Raw genomic sequence first — 12,717 nt, 5'->3', positions numbered from 1 at the left:
CCATCATGATTTTCCTTCTTTAGATGCTTCAATGAGGAGACCTGTATCTCTGTGCCGGACTCTGAAGGCTATGTAATGGTTCTCCAGCCAGAGGAGCCAAAGATCAGCCTGAGCGGAATCGATCATTTTGCACGTGGAGCAGCTGAATTTGAGAGCGTGGAGGGTGTTACGCTGTTCCCAGAGCTGCGCATCGTCAGCACCATCACCCGAGAGGTGGAGGTGGAGGCGGAGGCTGAGACTGAAGCCGAAGGAGAGGATGATCCCACAGGTATGCCTGGACTTCCAGATTTACATACTGGAGGAAATGGAGAATCAAGGAGAGAGAACGTTGTAATGGGAAACAGATTGAGCTGGAGTTCAAGAGAAAGACTTAAATGTCCAGTGTAGTGCTTTGAAATGTGCATTTTTAATTCAATGTTTGATGTAACCTCAACTGAAAAATGAAGAGAGGGTGAGACCTATAGTAGCTCCTCCCCTTTAAAAATAGCCAATAGTGTTTCGTTTTTATCACAGCTCTGCCAATGAGAGTGGTTGAGATCAAATGAAAAGCAAATGAGAGAAGTCTTGAAGGGGGTGGGGAATGTCAGATGCTAGAAAGCATCTGATTGGTCAAGATTTAATGAGAAACATAAATATTGAGGTGTAGTGAAAAAAAAATTGTTGATCAATTTTATACAAAAGTGACAAACTACAAGCTTTGGATGTTTATATCTTGAATTTTGTCACTGTATTGGACACTAGAGTATCAATATGTTTAAAATGAACAGACCGATACAATAATTTCAAGGGACCTTTAAGTTCAAGTAAAGAGGAAAAGTCTGTTACTAGTTGGCGAAGTAGGCTGGAATAAAGTGATGAGTGGTGACTTTTTTTACTGCATATGCTGTCTAATTTGTTTAGTAATCAGAGACGGCAAATGAAAAAACGCATAACATGGTGTTAATTTAAAAGTAGAAAATAGCCATTAGGGCAAATTTACACAGACATATGCAGTTGAAGACAAAAATATTAGCCCTCCGGTGAAATTTATATTATTTTCCCTAAATGCTGTTTAACAGAGAAATGACTGCTATGGTTAATATTATAAGCCATTATAATAATTAAATAGGGCGTTACAGTGGCACAGTGGGTAGCACGATCGCCTCACAGCAAGAAGGTCACTGCTTGAGCCACGGCTGGGTCAGTTGGCATTTCTGTGTGAAGTTCGCATGTTCTCCCTGCGTTGGCATTGGTTTCCTCTGGGTGTTCCGGTTTCCCCCACAAGTAAAAAGGACATGCGGTAAAGGTGAATTGGGTAGGCTAAATTGTCCATAGTGTGTGTGTGTGAATGAGTGCGTTTGGATGTTTCCCAATGATGGGTTGCAGCTGGAAGGGCATCCGCTGCGTGAAACATATGCTGGATAAGTTGGCGGTTCATTCCGCTGTGGCGACCCCAGATTAATAAAGGGACTAAGGGTGAAAATAATATGAATGAATGAATGAATGAATGAATAAATAATTAAATATATAAATTTACAGGCTACAGAACAAACCAGGTTGCCTAGTTAAACTAAATAACCTAGTTAAACCTTTAAATTAAAGTATCTTGTAAAATAATAACTAGTAAAATATTATTTACTGTCATTATGGGAAAGACAAAATAAATAGTTATTAAAATTCAGTTATTAAAACTATTGTTTAAAAATATCCAGAATCTAATAGAACTCTTTAAAAATAATGTTCTCTGTTAAGCAGCACTTTCAATTTCACACAAAATCACAATTTTAGGGCTAAAAAAGTTTGTCCTTTCCCACATAACACATGCAGGCGTTTAAAAAAATAAATAAAAAAAAAAACAGATCGACAATTAGTAATATTTCCTATTAGCAACAGAAGAAATAACTTAAAATAACAGTTCAACTTTTCAATTTAGTTATATTTTTATGTCCTTCATGCAAGATTATTAAATTCACTTGTTTCTTAAAGTAATGTCTTGGATGTATATTATTTAAAAAGTGCTAGAAACACTGGTGTTGTCATCCAAATGGGTTAATATGATTGATTCTGGGACACATTAGAAAGCAGACTGACTAGATTTACTAGATAGACTGAAACCCCTCTGAAATCCCCCTGCTGTCCATCTAAACCCAGCTAAGACCTGCCTGGATGTCCAGCTAAAACCAAAAATTCTATCATAACATATTTTAAAATCAGTATAAAATTTGTGCAGAACAAGGAAGGAGGGGCAACATAATAAATGAAAATGCAGATGATTAAACTGCTTTTAAAGTAATATTGTGAACTTTCATATTAGAGTAAGCGCTAGAAAAACTGATGCCATCATCAGTCCATAGAATGAATTCTAGGCTGAAATGTGTAGCTTATGCTTTAGGAAAAGGTTTTCTCTCAGTTCATCGATAAGTTTAAGTGCATTGTAAGTAATTCCTACAGAATCTCACTCAATATTTGCCATCAAATTGCATGGTGGACTCTTTCTGAACAAGACTAATGAAATGGAGAGGCTCTGATCTGATGTACTGATGATTGTGTTTTGTTTTTGGCAGTGCAAGAGACGGTGGTGTCTGAGGAGATCATGCACAACTTGGACACGTGTGAGGTGACTGTGGTGGGAGAGGATCTGAATGGAGATCATGAGAGTCTGGAGGTGGATCTGGCTCAGATTCAGCAGAGAGCTCTGGAGATGAGCTCCTCTAACGTGGGCATGGTCATCACAGGTGCTCCTCTACATCTACAGACTGATACTGTGTGGTTGTGCACTTCTGTTAGATTGTTTTTGGGAGATTTGTTCCTAGAAGTTTAGATGTCAGTGGCAACAGTCAGTACCATACTATATCAGTACTACAAACTTAGAGATAGTTTACTACAAAACAATTCTCCATTTACTCTTTTATGAATTTCTTTCTGGTGTTGAACACAAAAAAAGAAATTCAGATAAATGTTGGGGGGAAATGCAATTGACATACATAAAAATACTCTATTTACTCTTTTATGAATTTCCGCCTGGTGTTCAACTAAAAAAATACTAGGAACAAAACGTACTATAAAAGTATACTATACTATACTATATGTTGTTTTGTGTTCTTTAGATGAAAGAAACTCAAATAGGTTTGGAATGAATGATAACAGATTGTTCTTTTTTGGGTGAACTGTACCTTTAAGAACAGGTAGTAACAATTTGCGTCTGTCCACAGGGGTAAACACCATGGCCAACTATGAACAGGTCCTGCATCTGATCCGCTACAGGAACTGGCACACAGAGGCTCTGTTTGACAGGAAGTTTAAACTCGTCTGCTCTGAGCTCAATGGCCGCTACATCAGCAATGAATTCAAAGTAGAGGTATGGCTGACTGCATCCCCTACTCTTGTCTACTCACATTTGTTACAGATACATACACACAGACACACACATACATAGTCACACACATACACAGACACACACACACTAAGATCAAATGTACACTTAAAAATGTAAAAATGTTATCTAAATAATTCTTGATAAACAACCACAAAAATAATAGGAAAACATTATGGTATCAGCTTATGATAATTATTTCTAAAGAACCATGTGATATTGATGACTGGAACAAAGCCGGGTCTAGGGGGGGGACTAGGAGGTATTGCTCTGCCAGAATTACCTTGTCCACCCAAACAATAGTTTCCAGTCAACAATAAACAAATACATACTTTCTTATTTTACATTAAATAATAACTATAATAATTCCTTAGATTTATATAGCACTTTTCTGGGCACTCAAAGCGCTTTACATACATTGGGGAGAATCTTCTCATCCACCATCAGTATGCAGCATCCACCTGGATGACGCGACGGCAGCCATTATGCGCCAGACCGCACACCACACGCCAGCTGATAGGTGGGGAGGATCCAGAGTGATGAAGCCAATTATGTTATGAGGATGGTTTGGAGGCCATGATGGACATAGGCCAGTGGGCAAATTCGGCCAGGATGACAGGATTAAACCCATACTTCTTTTCGAAGGACATCCTGGGATTTTAATGAACACAGAGAGTCAGAGAGTCAATCGCTCACTGAGCAGTATAGAGTCCCTGTCACTATGCTGGGGCATTAGGACCCACACAGACCGCAGGTTGGGCACCCCCTGCTGGCCTCACTAACACCACTCTCGGCAGTGGCCTTGCTTTCCCATGTGGTCTCCCATCCAGGTACTGACCGGGCGCAACCCTGCTTAGCTTCAGTGGGAGACCGTGTGAGAGTTGCAGAGAGCTAGCTGCCGGCTATAAATATCTGTCACTACCTAAAACACTACCTAAAATCTTTTTTTAATAATCCTATAGAAAATGAGCAATATGCACTTGAACTTGAAGGATATATTGACGTTCTGTATGGAAATATTCTCTTAAATCTCTTTCTGGGTGTCTTCTAAGCGTATTAGGCATTAAAGGAGATTTATAGCTGTTATCTGGGCAAACTGAAGTTGCAAAATGCATCAAATAAAACAATGGCTACAATTTTGACCAACGCATATTTGAGAAATCTATGTAAAAAGCCTTAACAGAAAGGCTTTTCAAGTTTTTATAAATCATTTAATGTTTCATTTCAAGACCGTAGCATTCATAAGAAACTCCAGGCACACCTCTGATCGCTGATGAAGGCAGTTCTTTGCTAAAACACATTGGATTTTTAAGGATTAGCCATGTGAACGAAAGGCTTTTTAATATTTTTCCACATTTTTCGAGTGCCTTGAACTGGTTTTTGCTGTTCATTCTATAAATCCCTTACCCAAAAGAGCACCGACCCATTACTTTAGCTACCCCTGAGCACTTTTTTGTTTAACTTTGGTAGTTTGACGCAGTTTAAATAATATTATAATTTTTTATACAAGTATTATAAAAGTCATTTAAAATTGCACATTTATAAATTATATATATATATATATATATATATATATATATATATATATATATATATATATATATATATATATATATATATATATATATAAAACATGTGAATGTGAGTAGAAAAATGCTTTATACAAGACTATCAAAATAAGCCAAATAAGCATACACACAAATTGAATGTGAATTGTGTTGAGCAGCTGCCAGTCGTATGACAGTTTTGATCATTTATGTAATCAGGTCAACGTGATCCACACAGCCAACCCTATGGATCATGCCAACAACGCTATGGTGCAGCCTCAGTTTATCAGCCAAGTGCAGCATGCTTCAGTGGACTTGTCTGGACACAACCTGGTCAACACACATCAGGCCTCAGGTACACCTTCTCTATGCCTAATCCATCTGTTCAGCTTCCCTCCGAGAGAAAGACGCTTCAGTGACTGCTTCATCTCTCCTAGATTATTGCACTAATCTCTCATTAAAGATAATCCAGACTTGTAATCAAACGAATAATCTGTATAATGTTGAGCTGAGTGCGGTTTCTTGCCACCCGCTTAAAAAGTAGGGCAGTTATGGAGCGCCACGTGCTTAGCCCGTTTTTAATGGTGCACTTTAAGGGATTATAAAGGAGTGCTACAGCATCTGGACAGACGGCGAGGGCCACCTCAGACAACCTCTTTTAAGCTCCCACCCTAAATTCTGATTTGTGTTCTTCCATCTTCACAGTCGTCCCCAGTGCTGCCACCATTGTTATCGTTGTATGCGTGAGCTTCCTGGTGTTTATGATCATCCTGGGCGTCTTCCGTATCCGAGCGGCCCACCAGCGCACCATGAGAGACCAGGAGAACGGAAAAGAGAATGAGATGGACTGGGATGATTCAGCACTCACCATCACTGTCAACCCAATGGAGGTGCGTGCTTAAAGCAGGGCTCAGTCGCTCAGTGCACTCATACATAGTTAATGCAAAACCCACAAAACACACAACATCGCACTGGTGTATAAATACCTCTTTCTTCAGTTCTTTGGGCCACAACTATGGATTTTCTGATAGGTAAACGGCTATTTCTGCAGGATGGTTTCAGGTAGACCATTTCAACTAGGCTCTTGTTGAGAGATCATTAAAGAGAGGGCCTCCATTTTAGCAGCTGAGGATATAATCTTTGGAATCCCTCTGTAAATAAGATGTCGCACCTCACTTTTGTGAAGGCAGACTAACAGAAGGTAATGTGAAGAAAAGCAACAAAAGCTCAGACAGAATATTATCAGATCACTTCAGATGTTTTTACATGGTTTTGCTTGCTTAGCTAATAACAAACTTAATATTAAAATGCTAATATGCAATAACATATTGTTTCAGCACATTTTAGGACATTTGTTACTGTATATAGCTAATGTGTTAACCTTACTACTGTGTTTTAATGGATTCAATCATGTTTAAGCACATTTTTGTGTGCTTGTTGGACAACGTTAACACGTGCTAGCATATTGTTAGCATGTTACATTACGGTCATCATGTTTGTTTGATGTAGATAACATATGAAATGGCTAACTATACAACTATTTATTATTATGTTATAACAGCTATGCTTTAGCATGCTGTTATCATGTTTTATCACATTTATCATGTTTTAGGGCATTTCTTGCTGGATGTAGCTAATATGTTAATATTACTAACATATTTTAATCTTTTAATCATGTTGGGGACATTTAAAGTGGGTTATTGGATGTAGTTAATGTGTTAGCATTATGTTTCCATGTTGTATTGTGGTCTTCATGTTTGTTTGATGTAGCTAATGTGTATGAAATGGTATATGCTAATAGGCATACTATTAGCATGTTTTAACACATTTTTAGCATTTCAAGGCGTTTCTTGCTGGGTGCAGTTAATGTGTTAACATTACTAGTATGTTTTAATATTTCTATCTTGTTTAAGCACATTTTTGATGTGTTTGTTGGACAAAGTTAATGTGTTGACATATTATTAGCATGTCATGTCACAGTTGTCGTGTTTGTTTGATGGAGATAGCTTATGAAATAATCAGCGATACTACTATGCATTACCATGTTGTAACTTGAACTTGAATATGCAATAGCATGTTTTAGCAAATTTTTAGCATGTTTCAGGACATTTCTTGCTGGATGTAGCTAATGTGTTAACATTACTAGCATGTTTTAATATTTGTATCATGTTAAGCAGATTTTAAAGGATTTGTTGAATGTAGTTAACGTGTTCGCAGCATATTGTTACCTTGTTTTATTCTAATCGTCATGTTTGTTCGATGTAGCTAACATGTATGAAATGTTTGAACAGCTAATATGCATTAGCATACTGTTAGCATGTTTTAACAATTTTGACATTTCTTGCTGGATGTTCAGCTTTAATATTTTTATCATGTTTAAGCACATTTCTAATGTGCATGTAGGACGTTGTTAACATGTTAGCATATTGCTAGCATGTTTTATTACAGTCATCAAATTTGTTTGATGTAGCTTACATATGATATAGCTAATATTACTCCTATGCATTATTGTTTATGCACTGCTGTTTCATCCATCCATCCATCCATCCATCCATCCATCCATCCATCCATCCATCCATCCATCCATCTATCTTTCTATCTAACTATCTGTCCGTCTGTCTGTCTGTCTGTCTGTACGTTCGTCCGTTCGTTCATCCATCTGTCTGTCCATCTATCTATCTATCTATCTATCTATCTATCTATCTATCTATCTATCTATCTATCTATCTATCTATCTATCTATCTATCTATCTATCTATCTATCTATCTATCTATATCTGTCTGTCTGTCTGTCTGTCTGTCTGTCAATCTATCTAATCTATCTTTCTATCCATCCATCCCTCCATCCATCTATCTATCGTTCCATCCATCTATATATCCATCCATCCATCTAAAACACTTAATAAAAATAGTACAAATTTTTAGTTACTTGCAGCATCAGAGCATCATGGACATTCAATATTGCTGTTAAATTATTAAAACACTAAAGTAAAGTCTTAGGGGTGGACTTCAAGGAAACATTTCAGCTGACTCTTTCATTTTTCCTAGACTTACGAGGACCAGCACAGCAGCGAAGAGGAAGGAGATGAGGAAGAGGAGGAAAGCGAGGATGGAGAGGAGGAAGACGACATCACCAGCGCAGAGTCGGACAGCAGCGAGGATGAGGCCGGAGAACAGGAGGACCAGCAGGGCTCCAGCAGACAGCAGCAGCTGGAGTGGGACGACTCCACTCTCACCTACTGATCCACACAGTACACACTACTACAATTACAAAAACACACACACAAACACAACTATAAAGCCACCCCTCACAGTCACATCCCTCTGCCAATAGGGACGCCCTTGTTCCCCCTACCCAAGGAGCCATGCGTATAAGCGCAGATATATGTACAATATAAAAGCGAATATATCCGGTGTCTGTCGTGACAGGTGTTGCAGTCCGCTTCATTCCCACCCGCTGAGGCTTCCCTAATGACATCATATTGTGGTGGTATTCAGTGTAGTATAGTATCACAGCTATCTCAATACAACTTTCTAATTTATTCAGCTTTTTTCTGGAATTTTGGCCTACGTTTGCATTTTCCACACTTCTTATTTTCTCCGGGAAATGATTTGCTGTATACTCCACATAATGCACCATGAGGTTTTAGGGTTGGTTTGCTCTGAGGATGCTTTCCGATGACTTTTCCTTTTTCCCTCTTTATATTGCATGGCAAGATTTGCAATCATGGGTATGGAAGAATACAACCGCTTTTTGATATTTTGTAAATAAGACCATGTAATTAGTCAGTGTGTTAGTGAAAGCCTAACCAGCGGTTTCCGGTATCTTTAAAAAAAGAAAAAAAAAAAGGCACAGTGTACCTGCTGTAGAACATTTATGTCAGATGCTCTTAGCATGTTTCAGAAACCTTCGGTAAATCTCACGCTCGTACAAAAAAAGACGTCCGCTTCACGGAGAGAAACCCATGACTGAGGCTGAGGTTTCTGTGGCAAAGTGTCGTTCATTTTGTCTTTTCTCTTGGAGGTGGGTGCGCGCGCATCTTTTCCTTTCATTCCGTTTGGTTTCGTACTGTCGAGTTGGTTCAGTGCTTTACATATGCTAATTTTAGCTGGGCTTGCAATGGCACAAATGCTACACCAAGGCTTCAATGTTTTAAATCCAGTGACTAATAATCACATTCAGGTGATGATGAATATACGGTTGTTGTTATTTGTTTTATTTTCTTCTTCTTGTGGTACTGTATGTTGTACAGTTTAGGCACACTGCAGTTATTTAAGCCATTCTGAAGTGATAGTGCTTGGGTTTTCTCTCATAAATAATAGAGACCAATTTGGAATCACAGTACGCACTCTCATAACCCAGTCTGAATAACATTTATGACTGAAATGACGTCGAAAAAAATGGGTGTGCTGGTGATTATCGACAATGTGAGCACTGCAACAGACTTCAGTTGGTGAAGTGCTTGCTTAAGATGCTCAGTTACATAACCGGGGGGGTTATTTTTGTTTAATATAATTCAGGATTAAAGAGAGTTCACCCCAAAACTGTCTTCATGTACTCTACTTGTTTCAGACTTATGTTGAACCCAATAGATATTTTGAAGATTGTTTGCAACCAAACAGCTAGTGGTAGCCATTGATTTGTCTAGTTACCAGCATTCTTCAAATGATCTTTTAATTCACATAGGTTTGGAAACAAATTGAGAAAATGCCATTTTTTGGGTGAACTCTTGCTTTAACCCACATGATTCTAGTCATTTGGAAGCCCCTAAATACATAACAAGGGCTATCACAGCGCGTTAAAAGAATTAACTTCAACCCTTTTCAACTATTTTTGCAGGATGGCTGCTAGATTTTATTGTACATGTACTGCAGAGTTGTGTAAAGATATTTGTTTACATTTGGTAAACTTTTATTCCTTCGTTTTTTTGGGTGACACTATCAATCTACTCCAGATTTGCAGGTCATTTCTCCTGGTAGTCGCTCTCAGAATCATACCATCGTTTCATTTCCTTACTGTGATTGGACATTTCGGGATGCACCCCCCTCCGAAAGTGGTCAGTTATTGGGGAAAATACTATTCCGCTCCCATTGGGCTTGAAAAAGAATGTCAGTTATCTAGCAGATTGTACTTTGACTGATTGTTTCGTATAAGACGGATGTGAAGCTTTAGGGTACTGCATTCAGTTCCTTCTTCGTTTTGTTTACATGCATGTCTGTTCTCAGTTTAAAGCCTAAATTATGTGGCGGTGATTGGTGGATCGAAAATTATTTGTCATGTCAGAAAAAGTACTAAGTCAATGAGAAGGTCTATTTTTGTGACCCCTTTTATTGGTAGGCGTTTTTATCAGGTCCCCCTTCAAAAAATTGAGGTTTTAAGAAATAATAAATAAGCAAGTGAATAAATAATGGTCTATAATTCAGCTGGTGGAGTTGGGAGTGCCTTTTGCCTATCACAGCGCATTAATAACACAACTAACCAAACACTCATCCATGCCATTTTTTAGTTCTTTGCAATTTTTTAATTATTTAATCTTAGATTTGGTACAGGTATGGGGAAGTGATCTTATTTAATTCTGATTATTTTTTTGGTTACAATAGGGATCAACAGCTAGTTTTATCAAGAGTGGACGTTTTAATTGTCCTACATAGATGTCTCGTGTTCATGTCGATGTGTAGAGAAAATAGGTCCATACTGTTCTCATCAATAAATATTGTACTAAATCCTGTTTGAGGAGATTCACTTTGAAAAGATGTACATTATTATTATAATAATAGGCTGCATATATGTGTATAGTGAAAGGTGTATTTGCTGAAAACGCTGTGAAGCGCAGCATGAAATTCACGAGGAGCCGAAACATGACCGTTTCTCACTCAAATGTAATAGTCGCTCACGGTGTATTGCAGACGTTTGATCGATGTAGACCATTCCATGAGACCAAATTCAGTAGAATCAATGTTTGTACTGAAAGATTTCAAATAAAATAAAAATCGCACAATTGTTTCTATCCTCCCTCCTTTTCCCCTGATGCAAATATATTCATCTGCAGGTTCTCAAGGGAAAACGATGTGATTTTAAGACACCGACGCAGAAACTTCCATAATAAACAGGCAGTTTGTGCTGGATGTGAACCGCTGCGATCGGTTGCAGTCTATCGGGGCATTGTTTTGTTTGTTTTTTTTGCATGTGTAACACAGATCTGAATATTTGCTGTAAACTGGCACATGGATGTGTGTGTTCAGAGTGGTGTAGATGGCGATATACTACTGAATCAAAGATTATCTGTCACAGATTTGCAGCCTTCGGTGGTCATTGTTCACGTTTTTGGATTACTTTATTTTTTTTTGCTCTAGAAATGAAACATGGGGATGTCGTAGAACTGTTGGATGCTGCCTTCCAGCTCATTCACTTTTTTTATTATTCCGAGGAATAATTGTAGTGAAGTTGATGCTTGCTCATGAACAAAATAAAGGATGAGATGGGAATAAAGCTGTGTTGGAGAGCAAATTATTGACATTTTATTATTGGTAGTTATGCGTAGATTCTGTCATTGTGCAATTTTACCAGAGAAAAACATGATTTTTATACTGCTGTAATATATACACATTTACAGCGTTGGGGGTACTGCAATACAAGTAACGCGAGTGATGTAATAATAATACTTTTCTAAGTAACACGTAAAGTCACATATTACTTAAAAAAATAAGTAAAAATATTTGAGTTACCTTATTTTATTTATTTATTTTTTATTGGTGTTTAACAAGACTATACATAGTAATATACAATATAGCATAAAACAAATTACAGACTGCCTTAGTTTTCTTATTTTACCACTACCCCCTCAAAATAAAAGAAATAAAATTTATGAATTATAAACAAATATATTCTCTGAGAGTGCCCCGGCCCGAACCGTGTGATTGAGCTCGTCGTTGTTAATATGAGGGGAAAAAATAAATAAATTTGGTAACACTTTATAATAACTACACACTATGAATCATTTATAAGGCATCTTGTGAATTAATTATTTGTTAAGCATTAACTCTAGATTAAGCAGTTTATAATTTCAGCTACAAATGCTGTATTCTTGACATTTAAGCACTTATATAATGTGCTTAATTGTATTTTCATACTTGATGGTTAATGGTTTAATGGTTTATTTTTCATTACTAAATTAAGTATTGCGTTATTTACAAACCATTTGTATTTAGGAGTAGTTGCGGGTTTTTAGGAAAATTCAGAATGAGTTGGTAAATGATTATTAAACTATTGAAATCAACATTTATCTGTCTTATTATTCAGACACATACTAATAGTTAACTAATATGTTAATAAATACTTTATTAACTCAGCTTCATGCAGTTTTGTGACCTAATCTAAAGTGAGGACTATTCATGCTTTATAAATCCCTTATAAATAACATTTAAAGGCTCAGTATCAAATGAACAATAATCTTTGCAATCTTATCTAAAAAGTTAATTGACTGTATAGTTTAAAGCCAGAGGTGGCCAACCCTGTTCCTGGAGAGCCACCTTCCTGCAGATTTCAGCTGCTACCCATATCAAACACACCTGAACCAATTAATTAGGACCTGAACACCACGAGATAATTACAGGCAGGTGTGTTTGATATGGGTTGCTACTGAAATCTGCAGGAAGGTGGTTCTCCAGGAACAGGGTTGGCCACCCCTGGCTTTAACCATTGCGAAATAACAGAAGTGTCAAAATACAACATGAAACTGGATAAAACAACAACAATATAATACTTTAACAATATAATAAGATGCAATGTTAAAACTCTACAGTGATTTTAGATTTATT

At 37.3% G+C, this 12,717-nt stretch overlaps 1 protein-coding gene across 6 annotated transcripts in view; it reads left to right on the top strand.

Moving 5' to 3' along the window:
- The window catches only part of clstn1 (calsyntenin 1), an 82,731-nt gene extending 71,342 nt beyond the window's left edge, over positions 1-11,389 (top strand). For 3 of the 6 annotated variants that reach the window (XM_087306210.1, XM_087306212.1, XM_087306209.1), the window contains 6 exons: positions 24-268; positions 2,544-2,714; positions 3,192-3,337; positions 5,119-5,254; positions 5,605-5,789; positions 7,948-11,389. In XM_087306210.1, the coding sequence (XP_087162336.1) occupies positions 24-268; positions 2,544-2,714; positions 3,192-3,337; positions 5,119-5,254; positions 5,605-5,789; positions 7,948-8,142 (1,078 nt within the window). In that variant the 3' untranslated portion in view covers positions 8,143-11,389. 6 annotated transcript variants of the gene reach the window in all.
- Positions 11,390-12,717: the final 1,328 nt, after the last annotated feature.

This window comes from Danio rerio, chromosome 23, assembly GCF_052040795.2.
Source record: "Danio rerio strain M-AB ecotype USA chromosome 23, GRCz13ab, whole genome shotgun sequence".
Lineage (NCBI taxonomy): Eukaryota > Metazoa > Chordata > Actinopteri > Cypriniformes > Danionidae > Danio > Danio rerio.
Note: the sequence above shows the minus strand (reverse complement) of the source record. Positions and strands in the feature narration are given on the sequence as shown.